The following is a 17,775-nucleotide window of genomic DNA, read 5'->3' as shown; positions in this document are numbered from 1 at the left end:
TGATATGGTCTGCAGACCACCTGTGTAGGACTGGTGTCTACCACTATATGATCACTATTTGGTGGTAAAATTGGTCTTTGGTTTACTACACGTTTTTCTACACAATTAAGAGTGGTCACATTATTTTTATATAGCTGAATGGTGGGCCCAAGGTACTCCAGTCCGACACTGGGTCTGTGTGTGTGTAAAGCATACAATGCAGAACTGTATCTGTGTAAAGCATACTGTGTAGAGCTGTGCGGTATGGTGCAGAGGTGTGTATAAAGCATGCTATGCAGAGCTGTGTGTGTGTAAAGCACATAGTATAGAGCTGTGTGTGTGTGTGTGTGTGTGTGTGTGTAGAGCATGTCGTATAGAGCTGTGTAAAGCATTGTGTAGAGCTGTGTGTGTAAAGCATATACTCTGTAGAGATGTGTGTGTAAAGAATACTGTGTAGAGTTGTGTGTGTGTGTGTGTGCGTAAAGCATTGTGTAGAGCTGTGTGTGAGTAAAGCACATTGTATAGAGCTGTGTGTGAGTAAAGCACATTGTATAGAGCTGTGTGTGCAAGGCATTGTGTAGAGTTTTGTGTGTAGAGCACATTGTATAGCGCTGTGTGTTTATAGAGCACTGTATCGAGCTGTGTGTGTAAAGTAGTGTGGAGCTGTGTGTGTAAAGCTGTGTTGTATAGTGCAGAGGTGTGTGTGTGTAAAGTAGTGTGGAGCTGTGTGTGTAAAGCTGTGTTGTAGAGTGCAGAGGTGTGTGTGTGTAAAGCAGTGTGGAGCTGTGTGTGTAAAGCTGTGTTGTATAGTGCAGAGGTGTGTGTAAAGCAGTGTGGAGCTGTGTGTGTAAAGCTGTGTTGTATAGTGCAGAGGTGTGTGTGTGTAAAGCAGTGTGGAGCTGTGTGTGTAAAGCATACTGTATAGAGAAGGCAGCGCAGAAGTTTTTCTCAGGAAACACACACATCTCTATTGCCGGCTCATGAGGCCATTTTCATGTATGTAATCAAGTGTAACCTACATGAAACTTACAGCAGAAAAGCCTGACTCCTCCCACACATGTGACTGATCACATGGTCATGACATCATCAAAGGTCCTTTAGCCCTTAGGATTTAGCATCCACCGTCGGCATACACTTCTTAAGCGGACAGAGTGTCAGGCATGGGCTCAAACAGTGGCTTGGTTGTCACCATCACACATGGTAATATATGTCACTGCCCAGGAGCGGTCTGTAATAAATCTGTCCATTATAAGCCATTGCATGCTCAGTGACCTGGTGGCAGGACGTCATGTCCAGAAATGGATGGGAAAGGTTGCTGCAGAGACAGGCTTGTGGGGCAATGCCATCTATGCGTTTATGCCGTCCTGGAGGCACGTGACCTTACTATCCCCTTATAGATTCCCGTATGTGTTGTGAGATGACGTCACTGACCCTCGGGCCACACATGGGATATTCCTAATAATGGTGCCACTGAAATGGTATTTGCAGCTGAAAGTCAAAGATTTTTGCGTTTCTTTTTTGATCAGTTATTGCCTCACATTGTGTTTTCCCACTATTCGTGACCGCAATGTTTTTCTATAGAAAAACATTTGTAAGCGACCGTAGCGAAGAAATCGACCCTTCTAATTAATTTTTTCTTGCAATAGTCGAAAGTTCCTTTAGGATTTTTTCTTTTTCCATTGAGAAACATTGCAGTTGTGATAATCCTGATGCCACGGGGTTACACGCTAACTTTTTGTAGCGCGATAGTTGCAGGTTTTCCGGAATACGGCGCGTTGCATGTATGTCAATAAGAAAGTCATGAAGTGTAAAAAGTTTCCGTGGAAGTCGCGTTCCAGCTTCTATTGAAATTGTCACGCTTAGGCCTTATTCAAACGAACGTGTCTGTTTTGCGCGCGTAAAAAATGCAGTGTTTTACTTGTGTTGCAGTTCCGTGTGACATCCGTGTACGGTGCGCATCTGCGGTTTTATACACGTATGTCACGTTGTTTTTACGTCACCAAAAAAACAAGGGGTTTTTTCCTCATTTCTTTAGCAACTGGTGCGTGAATCACAGACCGGTACACTGATTACGTCCGTGTGCTGTCCATTTTTTTTCACGTAGCCATTGACTTCAATGGGCTGTGTGGTGCGCAAAAACACACTAAAATTGGACATGCAGTGAGATTCACGCAACGGACACACGTTGCATGAAAAACACTGTCTGAATAGCTCCATTGATTTTCATAGGTCCGTGTGGTGCCCGTGAAAAAAACGGACAGCGCACGGACGTGAAATACGCTCATGTGAATAAGGCTGGGTTCACACTGCGTTATTGGTGCTTTTTATACCAAGCCTTACACTTCTCGTTTTAGTCGACTTCAGTGTGAACCCTCAGCAAAACGGAGTTAAGTCCCAGTTGCATTTAAAAGTCTGATAATGGTTGTACCCCAATAGTAGGACCTTGTAGACCCAAGACCAATGTCAGACTTTTCCCTTTTTTCTTATTTTTTATTTTTTTCTCAAGTTAATTTTTATTGTATTTTTTAAACAAACTTCGCTTAATGAACAAAAGTTTTGGACAACGGCACATCGTGTGCATGATGTCCGCCCTGTCCGTCTTGCAACGGTTGCGTAGCAAGGAGACATGAGTCCCCGTTTTAAAAAAGAACTCTGGAGTCCCATATACATGGTGAGCCAAGTGCAATAACCTGTGAGCCTCACCAGCTGATAATTTAGGAATGAGCGCCAAGACGTCTCCCCACTGCGCCTCCTCTACATCTTCCAGACCCCCCCCCTTCCATTTTTCTCTTAAATTCAAGGGAAATAGAGCAAATATTTATCCAGTAGGTGTCTATACAAGAATGAAGGACGAGATAATGGATTTGCCAATCCCCTCAATGGCAGTATGGTGGAAACTTGAACAGAATGAGAGACCAATTCTGCCATGAAAGCATGCTTTAACCTCAGATGTTTGTAAAAGTGGTTGGCAGGTGCAGCAAAATTGAATTGTAGTTGGGAGAACAGTTGTGACGTGACTGCTGTATACTGAGGTGCTGCCAGCAGTCCGTCACTTAAATGAAACTATTCCCATAGCCAGGGAGTCAGTCGTATTGAGTGCAGCCTTCTATGCCATGCGTTGCTTTAATTTTCCAGCAAAGTTTATGCATTAAATAAAAAGAGACATCTGTTCACACGCGTTTTAAACTGATGGCCCTCTTGGGATTCGTATAGACAGGGTGACCGTTGAAGATTTTCTGGAATACTGAGCCTTTACAATTGCTGAGGAGGTGAAAGTTTGTACCCAAATTAGTTTTAAAGTTGCAGCCCCTAAATATTGGGGTTAGGAAGTAACAGAGCGCCTTCATCTTTACCTTCTCGAGAGCGTTTCCAGTTCCAGGTGTAACCGTTCCTCCATATAAGGTCTCGGAAGAGACCATGAACCTTATAAAAGAACCGTCTGGATATCCATACAGGGGCATTATTAAGAAGATATGACCGTTGCGTCATCCAGACCATTTTGGGTAAATTTGTATGGCCAATAACGGACCAGGGTAGTTTAGTCCACGAGTCCAGTTTTCCCTAAAGTTTATTGAACAGCGGGATGAGATTAGGCCGTTCCTACTCAAGCGGGGCTTTTGAAATTATAATACTGAAGTATTTGAAAGCAGTAACACAATTTAGAGGGGATTGTCATATTGGCATCGTGGTATTCTCATTGTCAATGGGCATCAGGGTTGACTTGGTCCAATTAATGGATAGGCCAGAATAGGATCTAAACCTCTATCATTGTATATGTCATTTCCTAATATGCTTTCAGTTGCTTTATAAGAGAGGCCATGCTGTGTCAGGCCTCATGCACACGGCCGTAGTGGTTTTGCAAAACCACGGATCTGTTGAGGTCCATTTGACCGCAAAAACCTTTTGTTGTGCATCCGTGTGTCATCAGGATTCACGGATCCGCAGCAAAAATTGAGGTCTCCAGTTTAGTCCAGCTTCAAATCCGGACCGCAAAATGACTTGTCCTCACTTTTTGCAGCCCCAGCATGAATCTGCGAAAGCCATGGTCGTGTGAATGAGGCCATAGAAATGAATGGGTCTGAAATTTATCTGCAAAAATTCTGATATATTACGAACACAAAAACACGGTTGTGTGTTGCAGAATTTTTTGAGGCCATGTGCTATTTTTTTAGCCAGTTGAATGTCATTCCCATTCTAAAACCTTTTGTTTAGTGCTGTCATGCAGAGATCTTGGGGTCTGCCCCCCCCCCCATTACCCAAAATAGATCCCATTCCTGAAGTGATGATGATGGGGAATTGCTAGTGCATCTCTTGATATGCACCTCAATGTTTGCCCCCCTGACCAAGCCAGGTGCAAAACGTGCGTCAGATGCTGGTTATTTGGACGTTGAGGTCTCACTTGTATGCATGGAGGTAGCCTTATGTAGTATTCTGGTATTTTTGCCAATATGGCGAGGTTTACTGGTGACTGTTGTACCATGTGAGTATAGGTATCCGTGATTGTGTAAACCACTTATATTACACTGTCCTGTTTTTTTATGCAATTTTGCATATTAGGTTTTCAATTAGGTGATATTTTTAAATGCTTTGTACAACTGATTTATAAAATAAATAATAAAAATATTTATATTTTGGTATATTGGCATTTATTCTTGGTGTGTGGCATTTTAGTGAAATGTTGTAGGCCAATGTTTAGCAAGGGTTGAGTCTATTTTTTTAAGGCCCACAAGATTTTGCTACCGTCACCTTTTTATTTTTCCCTAAACCAGTGTCTCCCAAAATGTGAGTCACGACCCACTGGTGGGGGTGGGGTGGTGGTGTGTGGTTGGTGATCGTGTGAAGACCACCGGGGGGGTTGCGAGCCACTCGCTGATCCGGTTTCACCTGTATTTGCGTCCTCCAGACGCAGATACAGTTGAATTCAATGTTGGAGCAAGGAACTGACAGCTCCTTGCTCCAACATTCACTATGCCGTGAGTGGCTCGGTGCAGACAGGCGCGATGCAGTGACGTCATCGCGCCTGTCTGCGCTGAGCAACACACTGCAGAGACTAGTGGAGCAGAAGGATCTACTGTACTCCACTTATCGTGGAGGGCAGCTATGGTGGTGGTTATGGGGGGCATTATCCTGTGTGGGGACATCTATGGGGGGCATTATCCTGTGTGGGGGCAGCTATAGGGGCATTATACTGTGCGGGGGGGAGCACTGGATTGATGCCCACTCAGATGTGGTTCACCCCCTGGGCTAAACCCCTAGCCATGCCTCTGATGGCCACTAATGGACGGTCCAGATTACGTGACCCACCATCAGCAGCCATAGTTGGGCCTCAGCCACGCACAGCAGCAGAATACCTTGAGCCTGCATCATCCTCCGCCTGCACAATTGTCGTTGTTTTGGATGTTGCAGGGACTTATTTTTTGAATGGCGCTAAGTATCGGCATCTAACTACGAATGATGTTGTCAGACGTGTGGCTAAGCACAGTAGTGGGGGGGGGGGGGGTCCCAAACAAAAGTCTTGGCCAAAAGTGGATCCCAGCCTCAGAAACTTGGTAACCACTGCCCTAGAAATAGCTGTATGAGGGCTTGTTTGTTTTCGGGGTGAGGTATATTTTTCAATGGCACAATACCATTTATACCATTGATCGTGTGGTGGAAATAACATGTCATCCTGTTCTTTGTCGTTTAAGATTGTGACGATGCCAGATACATATAATTTTTTTGTGTTTATTACTTTTGCACAATAAAAGCATTTTGCATGGAAGAAAGCGTTTTATATTTTTTCTTAGTAGGCTTTTTTTTAAAAATGGAATGTTTGTTTTGTAGTCCCAATAGAGCACTACGATCACTTCATCGCACGTATAATTATTTTGAAATAATTTGTGTTCTAAAGCGTTATTGTCTGTCAGTGATGTACTGTGCGATCTTAGGCCGTGCCTTTGGCAAAGCTTAATTGGAAAATACCAATGGCAGGCCCTTGGCTGCCATGGTAACATATTGGCACCCCAAGATCCCGTAGCAGAGACGTTGATGTGGCGTCAGAAGGGGACTGTGGCATGTAAGGTATTAAATTGGCAGGATTGGCGTTATCGCTGTTCCTGGCCGTTACAGCTGGCGCAACTATTTTAATCACCGCAACAATGGCTAGGATGTGCCATCACTTTGTTCAGTGGGGGTTCAACATCTGGGACCCCCACTGATACTGACAATGAAGGGCCCGCTGCACTGATTAAGTCCTGTGCCCATTTCTAAGGTTTATCTGCGCTCGCAGACACCCAGCTGTGCTGGCTACTGCAGTTTCCAACATTCGCTTAAATGGGATGCTGCGCTAAATCCGCACGGCAGCCCCCTCATTCTCTGGATTGGTGGGGGTCCCAGAGGTAGGGACATAAAGTGATGGTATATCCTAGCAATATGCCATAACTTTGAGATAAATTTACCCCTTTCATGTTCATATCCCATATGGCTACAAATAAAGCATTATGTATTTTTTTTCCCCAGGAAGTGAAAAGCACAAACTGCAACTTGTGGCTGAAGAGGATCATGATGAGCCCACTCTTCAGGACATGGCTCTGTCAGTGGAAAAAGTCACTGGAGTACCGCTTGCCTCACAGAAACTTATATACAAAGGTAAATGACTGATTTCACAAAAGTCCCAGCTCTTATCTGGGAGTCTTTCTGTAAACTTAATCTTGGCTGAAAATAAAAACTATAGAAATATAACTACAGTTTTTCTATAAAAATGCTGCAAAAATAAAAACCCCTTTGTGTCTAAAAATGACATTAAATACATAAACAATTGAATTGTAGCTGTTTTAACTAGCTCTGAAAACAAAGACACATGCAATGTGCACAGTGATTGACATGAAGCTCCCTCTTGCCCTTTACAAAGATGTTCTGCAGTAGCTGACGTGTATTATAAGCAATAATGTATCACTAGTTCTGAACTGTTAGAACTCAATCAGATGGCCGTGTTCGGTCTGGGATATACCGAGTGTTTCTGCCGCATTTCCCGGACCGGTTATCTATGATGCTAGAAGTCCCTGCCTCCCTGCAGGAATACTGTCCCATACTGTCGTTATGTTTTCAGAATGGGACCGTATTTCCGCGGGGAGGCAGGGAATCGTAGCATCATAGGTATCTATGATGCTAGGAGCCCTTCTCCCTGAACCGTGGTCGGTCTGGGAAATATGGCCCAAATACAGTCTGTATATCATGGACCGAACGCATCTGTCTGAATAAGGCCTGAAGGAAGTCACATTGGGGTTCTTGGCTTGTGTGTGTGTATGTGTGTATGTGTGTGTGTGTGTGTGTGTGTGTGGCCGGCCTTACATGGTTATGAAGCTCCTTGGTGGTTTCCAATATACTTCTGATTTACAGTAAAGGGTATATCATCCCATAAAAATCATTCTCCCTTCTATCAACACAGTGGAAAGTAACTACTATCCACTCATTGCAATGTTCATAAGACATTTACAGTTCAAAATGTCTTTGCATTGGGGCATATGTCACACAACTTAAAGAGGCTCTGTTACTACATTATAAGTACCCTATCTTGTACATAATGTGATCGGCGCTGTAATGTAGATTACAGCAGTGTTTTTTATTTAGAAAAACTTTAATTTTTGACGGAGTTATGATCTATTTTAGTTTTATGCTAATGAGTTTCTTAATGACCAACTGGGCGTGTTTTACTTTTTGACCAAGTGGGCGTTGTGGAGAGAAGTGTATGACGCTGACCAATCAGCGTCATACACTTCTCTCCATTCATTTACACAGCACATAGTGATCTTACTAGATCACTATGTGCATCCACATACACACACAGTAATGTTACTCAAGAGTACTGACCGTGAATATACATTACCTCCAACCAGGACGTGATGTCTATTCAGAATCCTGACACTTCGCTAACGTTTGTGTGTGATTTACAGCAAGGCAAGCGTAATCTCGCGTGATTATGCTTTAAATGACAGCCCAGCGTGATCTCGATGTGCTGTGTGAATAAGTCCCACACAAACGTTAGTGAAGTGTAAGGATTCTGAATAGACATCACGTCCTGGCTGGAGGTAATGTTTATTCACTGTCAGTACACTTGCGTAACGTTAGTGTGTGTGTATGTGGCTGCACATAGTGATCTAATAAGATCACTATATGCAGTGTAAATGAATGGAGAGAAGTGTATGACGCTGATTGGTCAGCGTCATACACTTCTCTCCACAATGCCCACTTGGTCAAAAAGTAAAATACGCTCAGTTGGTCATTAAGAAACTCATTAACATAAAGATAAAATGGGTCGTAACTCCATCAAAAATGATCGTTTTTCAAAATAAAAAACACTGCTGTAATCTACATTACAGCGCCGATCACATTATGTACAAGATAGGGCACTTATTATGCGGTGACAGAGCCTCTTTAATAACAGGGCTGTTGAGTCAGTAAGCCAAACCTCTGACTCAGACTGTATTTTTTTTTTCTCTGTCCGACTCCTTCATAAATGGCACCTGCAGTAAAAGCCTAGTTGTCTGCTCACTGTGTGTAAATGTATGTGTTTTCGGTAATTTAAGAAAAGTGAGAACTGTTCACTCCGATAACTTTATGCAGTATATGTCCAGGAAATCAGGTGTAAGTCTGAAATGAGAATAAAAAAAAAACATTTTAAAAAAGTGTCTCTGCTATATTAAAGGGGCATTTCCATCTCGGACATTTATCACATATCTACAGGGGTATGGAAACAGTCGAGCTTTCTGCACCTATGCTGTATCCACAAATCGCATAGATATGAGCTTGGCTGTTTCACTACTCCAACCAGCAACAGCTGGAAAAGTTAGGACCGGGATCAGGGGCCCTGTTTTATAGTTAGAGGTAGACCCAAATCTATCCAACAATTATGGCGCATCCTGTGGATAGACCATAAATATCGGAGATGGAAATACCCCTTTAAGTACTTGTCTTTTCCTGTTCACTAGCAGTTCTGTCAGGGCCGCTTTCACCATAGCGCAAATGGCAAACCTCCACAAGATCCCCTAAGGCTAAGTTCACACAGAGTTTTTTGAAACCGCGCCACAAAACTCGTCAAAAATGGCCCTAAAATGCCTCCCATTGATTTCAATGGGAGGCGTCGGCGTCTTTTTCCCGCGAGCAGTAAAACTGCCTCGCGGGGAAAAAGAAGCGACATGCCCTATCTTCGGGTGTTCCCGCCTCTGACTTCACATTGACTTCAATGGGAGGCAGAGAAAGCGTATTTCGCGGTGTTTTATGCCCGCGGCGCTCAATGGGCGCGGGCGAAAAACGCCATGACAATCGCCGCGAAAATCGGCGTGCAGGGAGAGGAAAATCTGCCTCAAACTTCCAAACTGAATTTTGAGGCAGATATTCCTCCTGCAAAAAACTCTGTGTGAACATAACCTAAAGGCGGCATCATGTCCTCTGGACGCAGACACAGATAAAAACTTGTAAGGGGGATTTGGGGGGGCCCAGAGACGGGGGAGAGCGGCATTTTTGTGTGCCTTCCCCTGTGTATGTGTTCTGTTAGCCCTTGCGTTCTTCACCTTTATTGGTTGTCGGTCTTCCTTCTCCCTTTCTGTGCCGTTCTGTTCAGTGGCTCGTGCCAATAAACACTCTGTAGCGTTCCTGATTGTCATGGAGACAGAGTTTCCTGGCCAGACTAGGAGGGAGGTGGAGCGCAGCATCCGCTCATTCTGAGCCTAGGATTGTTGTGGCATAGTGGTGCCATGCCAACTGAGGGAGGGGAGGAAGGGGATATAGGAGCAAAGATGGGGATAGCGTGGCAGTGGAGGAGACCGCGTCGTAAGTACAGGACACTACATCACAGCCCTGGTACTCGCAGACCTCCGTCCAGCCTGATCACTAGGAGCTAAGAAAATATTAACCCTCCGCGCCTCAGTCTGTTTAGTAGAGGGGGGGTGGGTCTCATGAAACTTTTGCACAGGGCCGACCAAAGTGTTAAAATGGCCCTATGCCCAGTAGTGAACCTCCTCTGGTCTTCAGAGGTGGAACTTCACTACTAAGCATGTGCAACACCGATTCAGACATTTTAACGAAGTGCCTTCGAGCAGAAGCATGAAGATACTTAAGCTAGCCATACACATTAGAAACTGCTGTTTTCGGCAGGATCGGCCGACCATGTAAAAGGGTAATAAAATCAGCAAAAATACAAAATGAAAGGCAGGTGGCCAAGGATAGTAAAACAAATCCCAAAAAATTCTTCAAGTATATAAATGCAAAAAAGCCAAGGTCTGAACAAGGACCCCTAGATAGTGGTAATGGGGAGTTGGTCACAGGGGATCAAGAGATGGCTGAGTTACTAAATGGGTTCTTTAGCTCTGTATATACAACAGAAGAGAGAGCAGCTGATGTAGCCGGTGCCAGTGCTGTTAATATATCGTTAATATACTGAATTTGCTGAATGTATATATGGTCCAAGCTAAATTAAATAAAATAAATGTGCACAAGGCCCCGGGACCAGATGGGATACACCCAAGAGTTCTTAAAGAGCTCAGTTCAGTTATTTCTGTCCCCTTCTTCATAATATTCAGAGATTCTCTAGTGACTGGTATAATGTCAAGGGACTGGCGCAGGGAAAATGTGATGCCTATTTTTAAAAGGGCTCTAGGTCTTCCCCGGGTAATTATAGACCAGTAAGCTTAACATCCATCATGGGGAAAATGTTTTAGGCGCTATTGAGGGACTATATACAGGATTATGTGACAATAAATAGTATTATAAGTGACAGCCAGCACGGTTTTACGAAGGACAGAAGTTGTCAAACTAACCTGATTTGTTTTTATGAAGAGGTGAGCAGAAGCCTAGACAGAGGGGCCGCTGTGGATATAGTGTTTTTTGCACTTCACAAAGGCATTTGACACTGTCCCTCATAGACGTCTAATGGGTAAATGAAGGACTATAGGTTTAGAAAGTATCGTTTGTAATTGGATTGAGAATTGGCTCAAGGACCGTATCCAGTTGTGGTCAATGATTCCTACTCTGAATGGTCCCCGGTTATACGTGGTGTACCCCAGGGTTCAGTGCTGGGACCAATATTATTAAACTTATTTATTAATGATATAGTGGATGGGATTAATAGCACTATTTCTATTTTTGCAGATGACACCAAGCTATGTAGTATAGTTCAGTCTATGGCAGATGTTCGTGAATTGCAAGCGGATTTAAACAAACTAAGTGTTTAGGCATCCACTTGGCAAATTAAGTTTAATGTAGATAAATGTAAAGTTATGCATCTGGGTACCAACAACCTGCATGCATCATATGTCCTAGGGTGAGCTACACTGGGGGAGTCACTTGTTGAGAAGGATCTGGGTGTACTTGTAGATCATAAACTAAATAACAGCATGCAATGTCAATCAGCTGCTTCAAAGGCCAGCAAAATATTGTCGTGTATTAAAATAGGCATGGACTCGCGGGACAGGGATATAATATTACCACTTTACAAAGCATTAGTGAGGCCTCATCTAGAATATGCAGTTCAGTTCTGGGCTCCAGTTCATAGAAAGGATGCCTTGGAATTGGAAAAAAAATACAAAAAGAGCAACGAAGCTAATAAGAGGCATGGAGAATCTAAGTTATGAGGAAAGATTAAAAGATTTAAATCTATTTAGCCTTGAAAAAAGACGACTAAGGGGGGACATGATTAACTTATATAAATATACCAAAAATATGGTGAAATCCTGTTCCATGTAAAACCCCCACAAAAAACAAGGGTGCACTCCCTCCGTCTGGAGAAAAAAAGGTTCAACCTGCAGAGGCGACAAGCCGCCTTTATTGTGAATCTATGGAATAGTCTACTGCAGGAGCTGGTCACAGCACGGACAGTAGATGGCTTTAAAAAAGGCTTAGATAATTTCCTAGAACAAAAAAATATAAGCTCCTATGTGTAGAAATTTTTCCCTTCCCTTTCCCATACCTTGGTTGAACTTGATGGACGTGTGTCTTTTTTCATCCGTATAAATGTCTGTGTGTCGTCCGTGTTTCTCTTCTGCAAGCACTTCTTGGTTCACTTATATTTCTGCATTTCCTGTGAAAATAGACAACACCCAGATGTTGTGTGTGTGCCACCCGTTTCTTTTCACGCGTTCATAGGTGTAAATGTGCTAGTCTGGTTTGCAAAAACAGAACAGCGTAGGGAATGCTATGAGTTTCTTGCAATGGACACACACACTCTTGGAAAAAAAGAAATTTGTGAATAGCCCCGTTGATTTGTATGAGTCAGTAATGGACAGCATACGGATAAGAAATACGTTCTTGTATAAGGACTAATTAATTCGTTAAAAAGGCTCTGTCATTAGTGTAGTAATGGCCAATCTCCTAGCTAGTCTAATAGACGCTGTCACACTGATAATGCTAGTGAAAATTGTGTCCCAAAACGTTTATTATTTTAAGTTATGAGCTATTTTTCTAAATATGTAAATTAGCCTTTATTAGCCAAGTGGGTGTCAAAAGCAGCGATTCTCCTGAGGTGGAGCTGCCCCACAGCCTCTGATGCTGTCGTATGAAGCTGCTTCGCACAGTGTGGGAGACTGAGGCTGAAAGGAAGGGGGGAGGTCACTTCAAATAGTCATATCTCCAGCTGTGGTTCTGGTGGTATAAGAAAGATGGGATTCTAATCTTTTATTCGGCACCAGGATTCCAGTTCTAGCTGTGACACAACCGTAGACATCACAAAGTTGAATACACAGTCGGGAATGGAAGCTGTATACTAGAAGATCGGGCTGTGTTGCTCGGTAGGGAAGGGGGAGAAGCTGTATGCTGATTGGACATCGTCATACAGAAAACATTACATCACCCTGAGTGAAAAGAACGTTACCTCCCATTTGGCAAATATAGCCAAATGAGCATATTTCGAAAAATGCCCATAACTTTGCAAACGATGTTTTTGAAAAAATTACACCCTAGTTATCATCATCATCATAGCGCCTATTAGATTAGTTAGGAGATAGGGAATTAATAAACTGGTGACAGATCCTCTTTAATGGATCAGTTTTTGCACAGCTCTTGAATCCATTTTGTAATATGCTTTTCAGCTAGTGATTTCTCCACAATTTTGCAGTACACCTAAAATCATATCTGCATGAAGAAAACGGACTAGGTAAAGTAAAACGCAGCAGACCTTGCAGAATATCCTTTTTTTTATTTTTTTCTCCTTAGAATACGGTCTCTCTTCAAAATTTACCAGTTTGCTTATTTGTGCATTGTTTTCTATACATTAAGGGAAATCACTTAAGGAAATGGAACAGACACTTTCAGCGCTGGGTATCAAGAATGGCTGTAAAGTAATGCTAATTGGAAAGAAGGTACATTTTGAGTTTCTTTGCTTCTTTCATATCTGTCCAATATGTCTCTGGGTTAAAGGGATTTTCCAGGGACATTTTTTTTCAGGCCATGCAGCGCACGAGCACTGAGGGGTTTTATTAAGAGGAAAATGAAGCGGGTATTGTGGCGTAATCAAAGAATTCAAAGGGGTGGGCATTTAGGAGACTGTGGACCAATAGGATGCCTCAAACCTGGGTGTAAGTCAGAAGTCCCGGGTTTGAGGCATCCTGTTGATCCACTTCCTCCTCAATGTCCGCTCCGTTCATTCTTTGCGTGTACTTCAATAGCAGCACCATTTTCTTTGTGTGCATGCTATTCCTCAGTGAAAATTGAGGAATAGTATGCACGCAAAGCAAATCGTGGGCAGATGTTTGAAGGTGTCATGCTTCCGATTTTTACGGCCCGAAAAACGGCTGAAAATAAGCCGTGTGAACATACCCTAACTCTCGTGCATGAGCCTGTGTCGAGAGGAAAAAAGACAAAGATGAAAATCAGAACTTCCGGCAGGGCAGAGGTAGGGAGAATAAGAAGTAAAGAGTTCAGATTTAATACAGATTATATATTAGAAACTTTATTAAATAGTTACATAGAATATTAGGTGGTAAATGTTGTGTCCCTGGAAAACGCCTTTTAATTGTATTAAATTGTCAATTATACTGGAGAAAGTTTATGACTGTGAGCAGTAAAAAATCCTGCCAGAAAGGTAGGAAATGTTCTAAATGGCATATTAAAGGTGTATTCCCATTGTTTGAGTGCTATGTCATACAACTAGGATATGCCATAACATTTTGATTGGTGACCACTGCCGATCCGGAGAACAGAGTAACCTCGACTCTGCACAATGGCGCTTCCGGCCACAGGGCGGGTACTGTGTTGCAGCCGGTGGCTGGGAGTGTCGCTGTGCAGGGAAACACTGCCCCTTTATTCTAAGGTTCGGTGGGGGTCCAGGCAGGCAGGTATCCCTCAATGATCAGAAAGTTTTGGCATATCCCAGCAATCTGCCATCACTTACTATGGTCCATATCATGGACCCATAGGAGCTCTTTGTGGTGGTGGTGCTGTGAGGAAGCAATACTTCTAGGGGAGAATACCTCTAATACATTGTGTATTACAGTATACCACAATTTTTCTTCCCTGAAATTTATAAGAAATATCTCTCTGTAAGGAGATCTCTTTAGGTGCCATATTGGGATCCTTGTAAAATGGATGCTAAATATGGCCATGTGAATGAGCCCTAAATGTTTTTATTCTTTATTTTTTTTAGTAGTTAGGAATGCAGATCTTCCAAAAACAAACTGTGTCTTTACAATTTTGGGTGTTTTGTGATCACTTGAATTTGTAGATCTAGACATGTGTTATGTATGATTTTTTTATTTTTTTTATTCTTTATTTTCATGACCTAAAAAGGCACATTTTTACAGAGCAAAAGGGATACACCGTATACAAAAACAAAAAACACAAAGAATATAAAAGCAATATACATGGGAAATGAAACTGGTCAGTAGAGCAATCACACGTAAGGTGAGTGAAAATGTTTTCAGAAGTCAAATATCAATTGGAGCAAAAATCTAAAGAAACAAGACGAATATAGGAAGGAGGAAGCAAAGAGGAAGGAATGTAGTACTACATAGTGAGGCATGCCGCGTTGCCACGAAAGTACCTCAAACGGGTTGTTGGTCAAGACTCCTCACGATTCTTTGTATGAATCAAAGCTCTGAAAGATGATCCATGGAGCCCATCTTTGGCAGAATTTATCATGTGAGTCATTGATACAGGAGGTCAAGTCTTCCATATGCATGAAGGTCATTGACCTTAGAAATCCAGAGGGACAGAGCAGGAGGAGAAGAATTTTTCCATTTTAGTGGAATGCAATGACGTGCTGTCATCACTAAAAAGTGAAGCAGTGAGCGTTTGTATATATCAACAGGAATATTGCAGTGATGGACGAGGAAGGAAGCTGATCACCTTCTTAACTCCATCCCAAAACGGAACAAGAAGAGAGCATGACCAAAAGGTGTGGAGGAGGGTACCATTCTCCAATCCACATCTCCAACAAAGGGGAGATACTGTAGGAAGGATATGGCACAAGCAAACCGGAACCCTGTACCAGCGAGATAATAGTTTGAAACTGGCTTCTTGATATCGAGAACTGATCGAGGTCTTGTGGGCCAGAGTGAGAAAGCGTGTTCGTTGTGTGGTTGAGAGGGAAATGTTCAAATCCGCCTCCCATTGTGAGAGGTAGTCAGGGGAGGGAGATCGGGGATTTTGAAGTAAATTGTTGACAACGCATGTCGAATCAGATCAGTTCCGACACCCAGATCTTCCAAAGGTGTCCTGTTAGTTTGATTAAGAGAAGGGGACGAAATGGAGGAACAAAAATGTCAAAGTTTAAGGGATCTCCAATGACCTAAGGGCTGGAGGTCAGGGAACTGATCAGAACTAGAGAGCCAATCCGCACCACTGTGCTGCTCTAAACTTGCCTGAGGCGAACCAGGATCGAAAGACTGTGTCTGTCAGGCCTGAAGGGAAAGATGGGTTCCCCAGAATGGGATTCATTGAGGCGTGAACTGGGAGTAGAGATGACCTCACTGAGGAGATGCAGCAACATAGAGTAGGGCCAATAGTACGGTGTTGGCGAAGACGTTTGCGTAGGTTACGATCCAGCCACGGGATGACAGCAAGGGGAACCTCAGAGAAACTTTGTTCCAAACACACCCGCGGTTTGAAGAGCGCTTGTCTGCACCAGTCGACTATCCGCGAGAGGTGGGACGCAATATAGTAAGTTCTGATATCAGGAAGTGCTAGACTCCCGGACTCCTTAGTTATACAAAAAAGTGCACAAAACAAATATTTGCAGGGAATTGATCGATTTAAAAAAACGATATTGGGATGGCTATAGGAAGGGCCTGGAACAGGTATAAGATCCTGGGAAGGATTTTCATTTTGAATATGGTGCATCGTCCCATCCACGTGAAAGTACCTTTCGTCCAACTTTGTCGGCAAGGAGAGGAGGGAAATTAATGCTGAATAGGTCTTTCAAGTCAGCTGGGATATTAACCCACTGAGATATTTGAGGATTACCGAGTTCCATTTAAAGCTAAAGGAGTGTTCCGTTATGTATGAATTTTAAGTGCCCTGAGCGTTAATTTAAGTTCTTGATACACCATGGCGATACTGTACGTCATGGTGCAGGGGTTGAAATATGGGACGGGCCCACGGGCCGAGCCAGCTGACACCTCACACTAATTGCTAGGAACAGAGAGAACTCTGTTCCTGGCCGTTTAATCCTGTAGATGCCATGGTCAAAGGTGACCACAGCATCTAAGCCATTAGATACTTGCACAGTGAACGCCAAAAATGAAACACCAGAAAAGCATTTTTTTTGGGTCACTTTACAGTTAAAAATATGTAATAAAAAGTGATCCAAAAGTTGTATGTACCAAAATCTTGTACCAATAAAAATTACAAGCACACCCCGCAAAAAAATAAGCCATCACACCGGTCAATAGATGGAAAATAAAGTTAAAACTATAAATTTGTTATCGTGTTAGAGGCGTTGTCACCACATTATAAGTGCCCTATCTTCTACATAATGAGATTGGGGCTGTAATGTAGGTAACACTATTTTTTATATAGAAAAACTATATATTTTCACCAAGTTATGAGCGATTTCTTAATGCCCAACTGGTCGTGTTTTTACTTTTGACCAAGTGGGCGTTGTAAAGAGAATTGTATGACGCTGACCAATCAGCGTCATACACTTCTCTCCATTCATGTAATACGCACATAGTGATCCTGCGTTTTTCACTATGTGCTGTCACATACTCGCACATTAACGTTACTGAAGTGTCTTGACCGTGAATAGACATCGTTTCCAGCCAGGATGCGATGTCTATTCACAATCCTGACACTTCGGTAACGTTTGGGACTTACAGCAAATGAGTCAGATGAGAAATATCAAATAACAAACTCCTTGCAACCATTGCTGGAAGAACACAAGTTGGTGGCAGCAGCGTTATGGGGAATTTGTTCATGGCATTCTCTTGGCCCACTTATCCACATCGAAGGCACTCCGATATTGGTATGAATCCATTGTTGCAGATCACGTTCACCCATACATGCTGTTTGTCTTCCCTGGGGCAGATGGAATCTTCCAGCAAGACAATGCGACATGTCACACGGCTGGAAATGTCCAACAGTGGTTGTAAGAGCACGACCAAGACTTCTAAGTACTTCCCTGGCCACCTATTTCACCAGACTTGAACCAAATTGAGCATCTGTGGGACCACCTCGATCGTCTTGTTCGCTCCATGGATCCTCCCCTACGCACTCTCCAGCAAATGTGGGATGCACTGCAATCAGCATGGCTCCAGATACCATAGACAACCTACCAGCACCTTTATTTCAACACTCCCAGCCTGTCTAGCTGCTCTCCGTGTTGCACACGGT

At 43.0% G+C, this 17,775-nt stretch overlaps 1 protein-coding gene across 2 annotated transcripts in view; it reads left to right on the top strand.

The window, feature by feature from the left end:
- The first annotated feature begins 1,063 nt into the window (after positions 1–1,063).
- The window catches only part of BAG1 (BAG cochaperone 1), a 54,536-nt gene continuing 37,824 nt past the window's right edge, over positions 1,064–17,775 (top strand). For both annotated transcript variants that reach the window (XR_012847711.1, XM_075826862.1), the window contains exons 1-3: positions 1,064–1,179; positions 6,478–6,606; positions 13,225–13,307. Coding sequence is in view for 1 of the 2 variants with exons in the window: in XM_075826862.1 (XP_075682977.1) it covers positions 1,140–1,179; positions 6,478–6,606; positions 13,225–13,307 (252 nt within the window). In the remaining variant the exon portion in view is untranslated. The remainder of the gene's footprint in view (positions 1,180–6,477; positions 6,607–13,224; positions 13,308–17,775) is intronic.

The sequence above is a fragment of the Rhinoderma darwinii genome, chromosome 5 (assembly GCF_050947455.1).
Source record: "Rhinoderma darwinii isolate aRhiDar2 chromosome 5, aRhiDar2.hap1, whole genome shotgun sequence".
NCBI classification, from domain to species: Eukaryota; Metazoa; Chordata; class Amphibia; order Anura; family Rhinodermatidae; genus Rhinoderma; species Rhinoderma darwinii.
The sequence above is the reverse complement of the archived record's forward strand: the minus strand, read 5'-3'. Positions and strand labels throughout refer to the sequence as shown.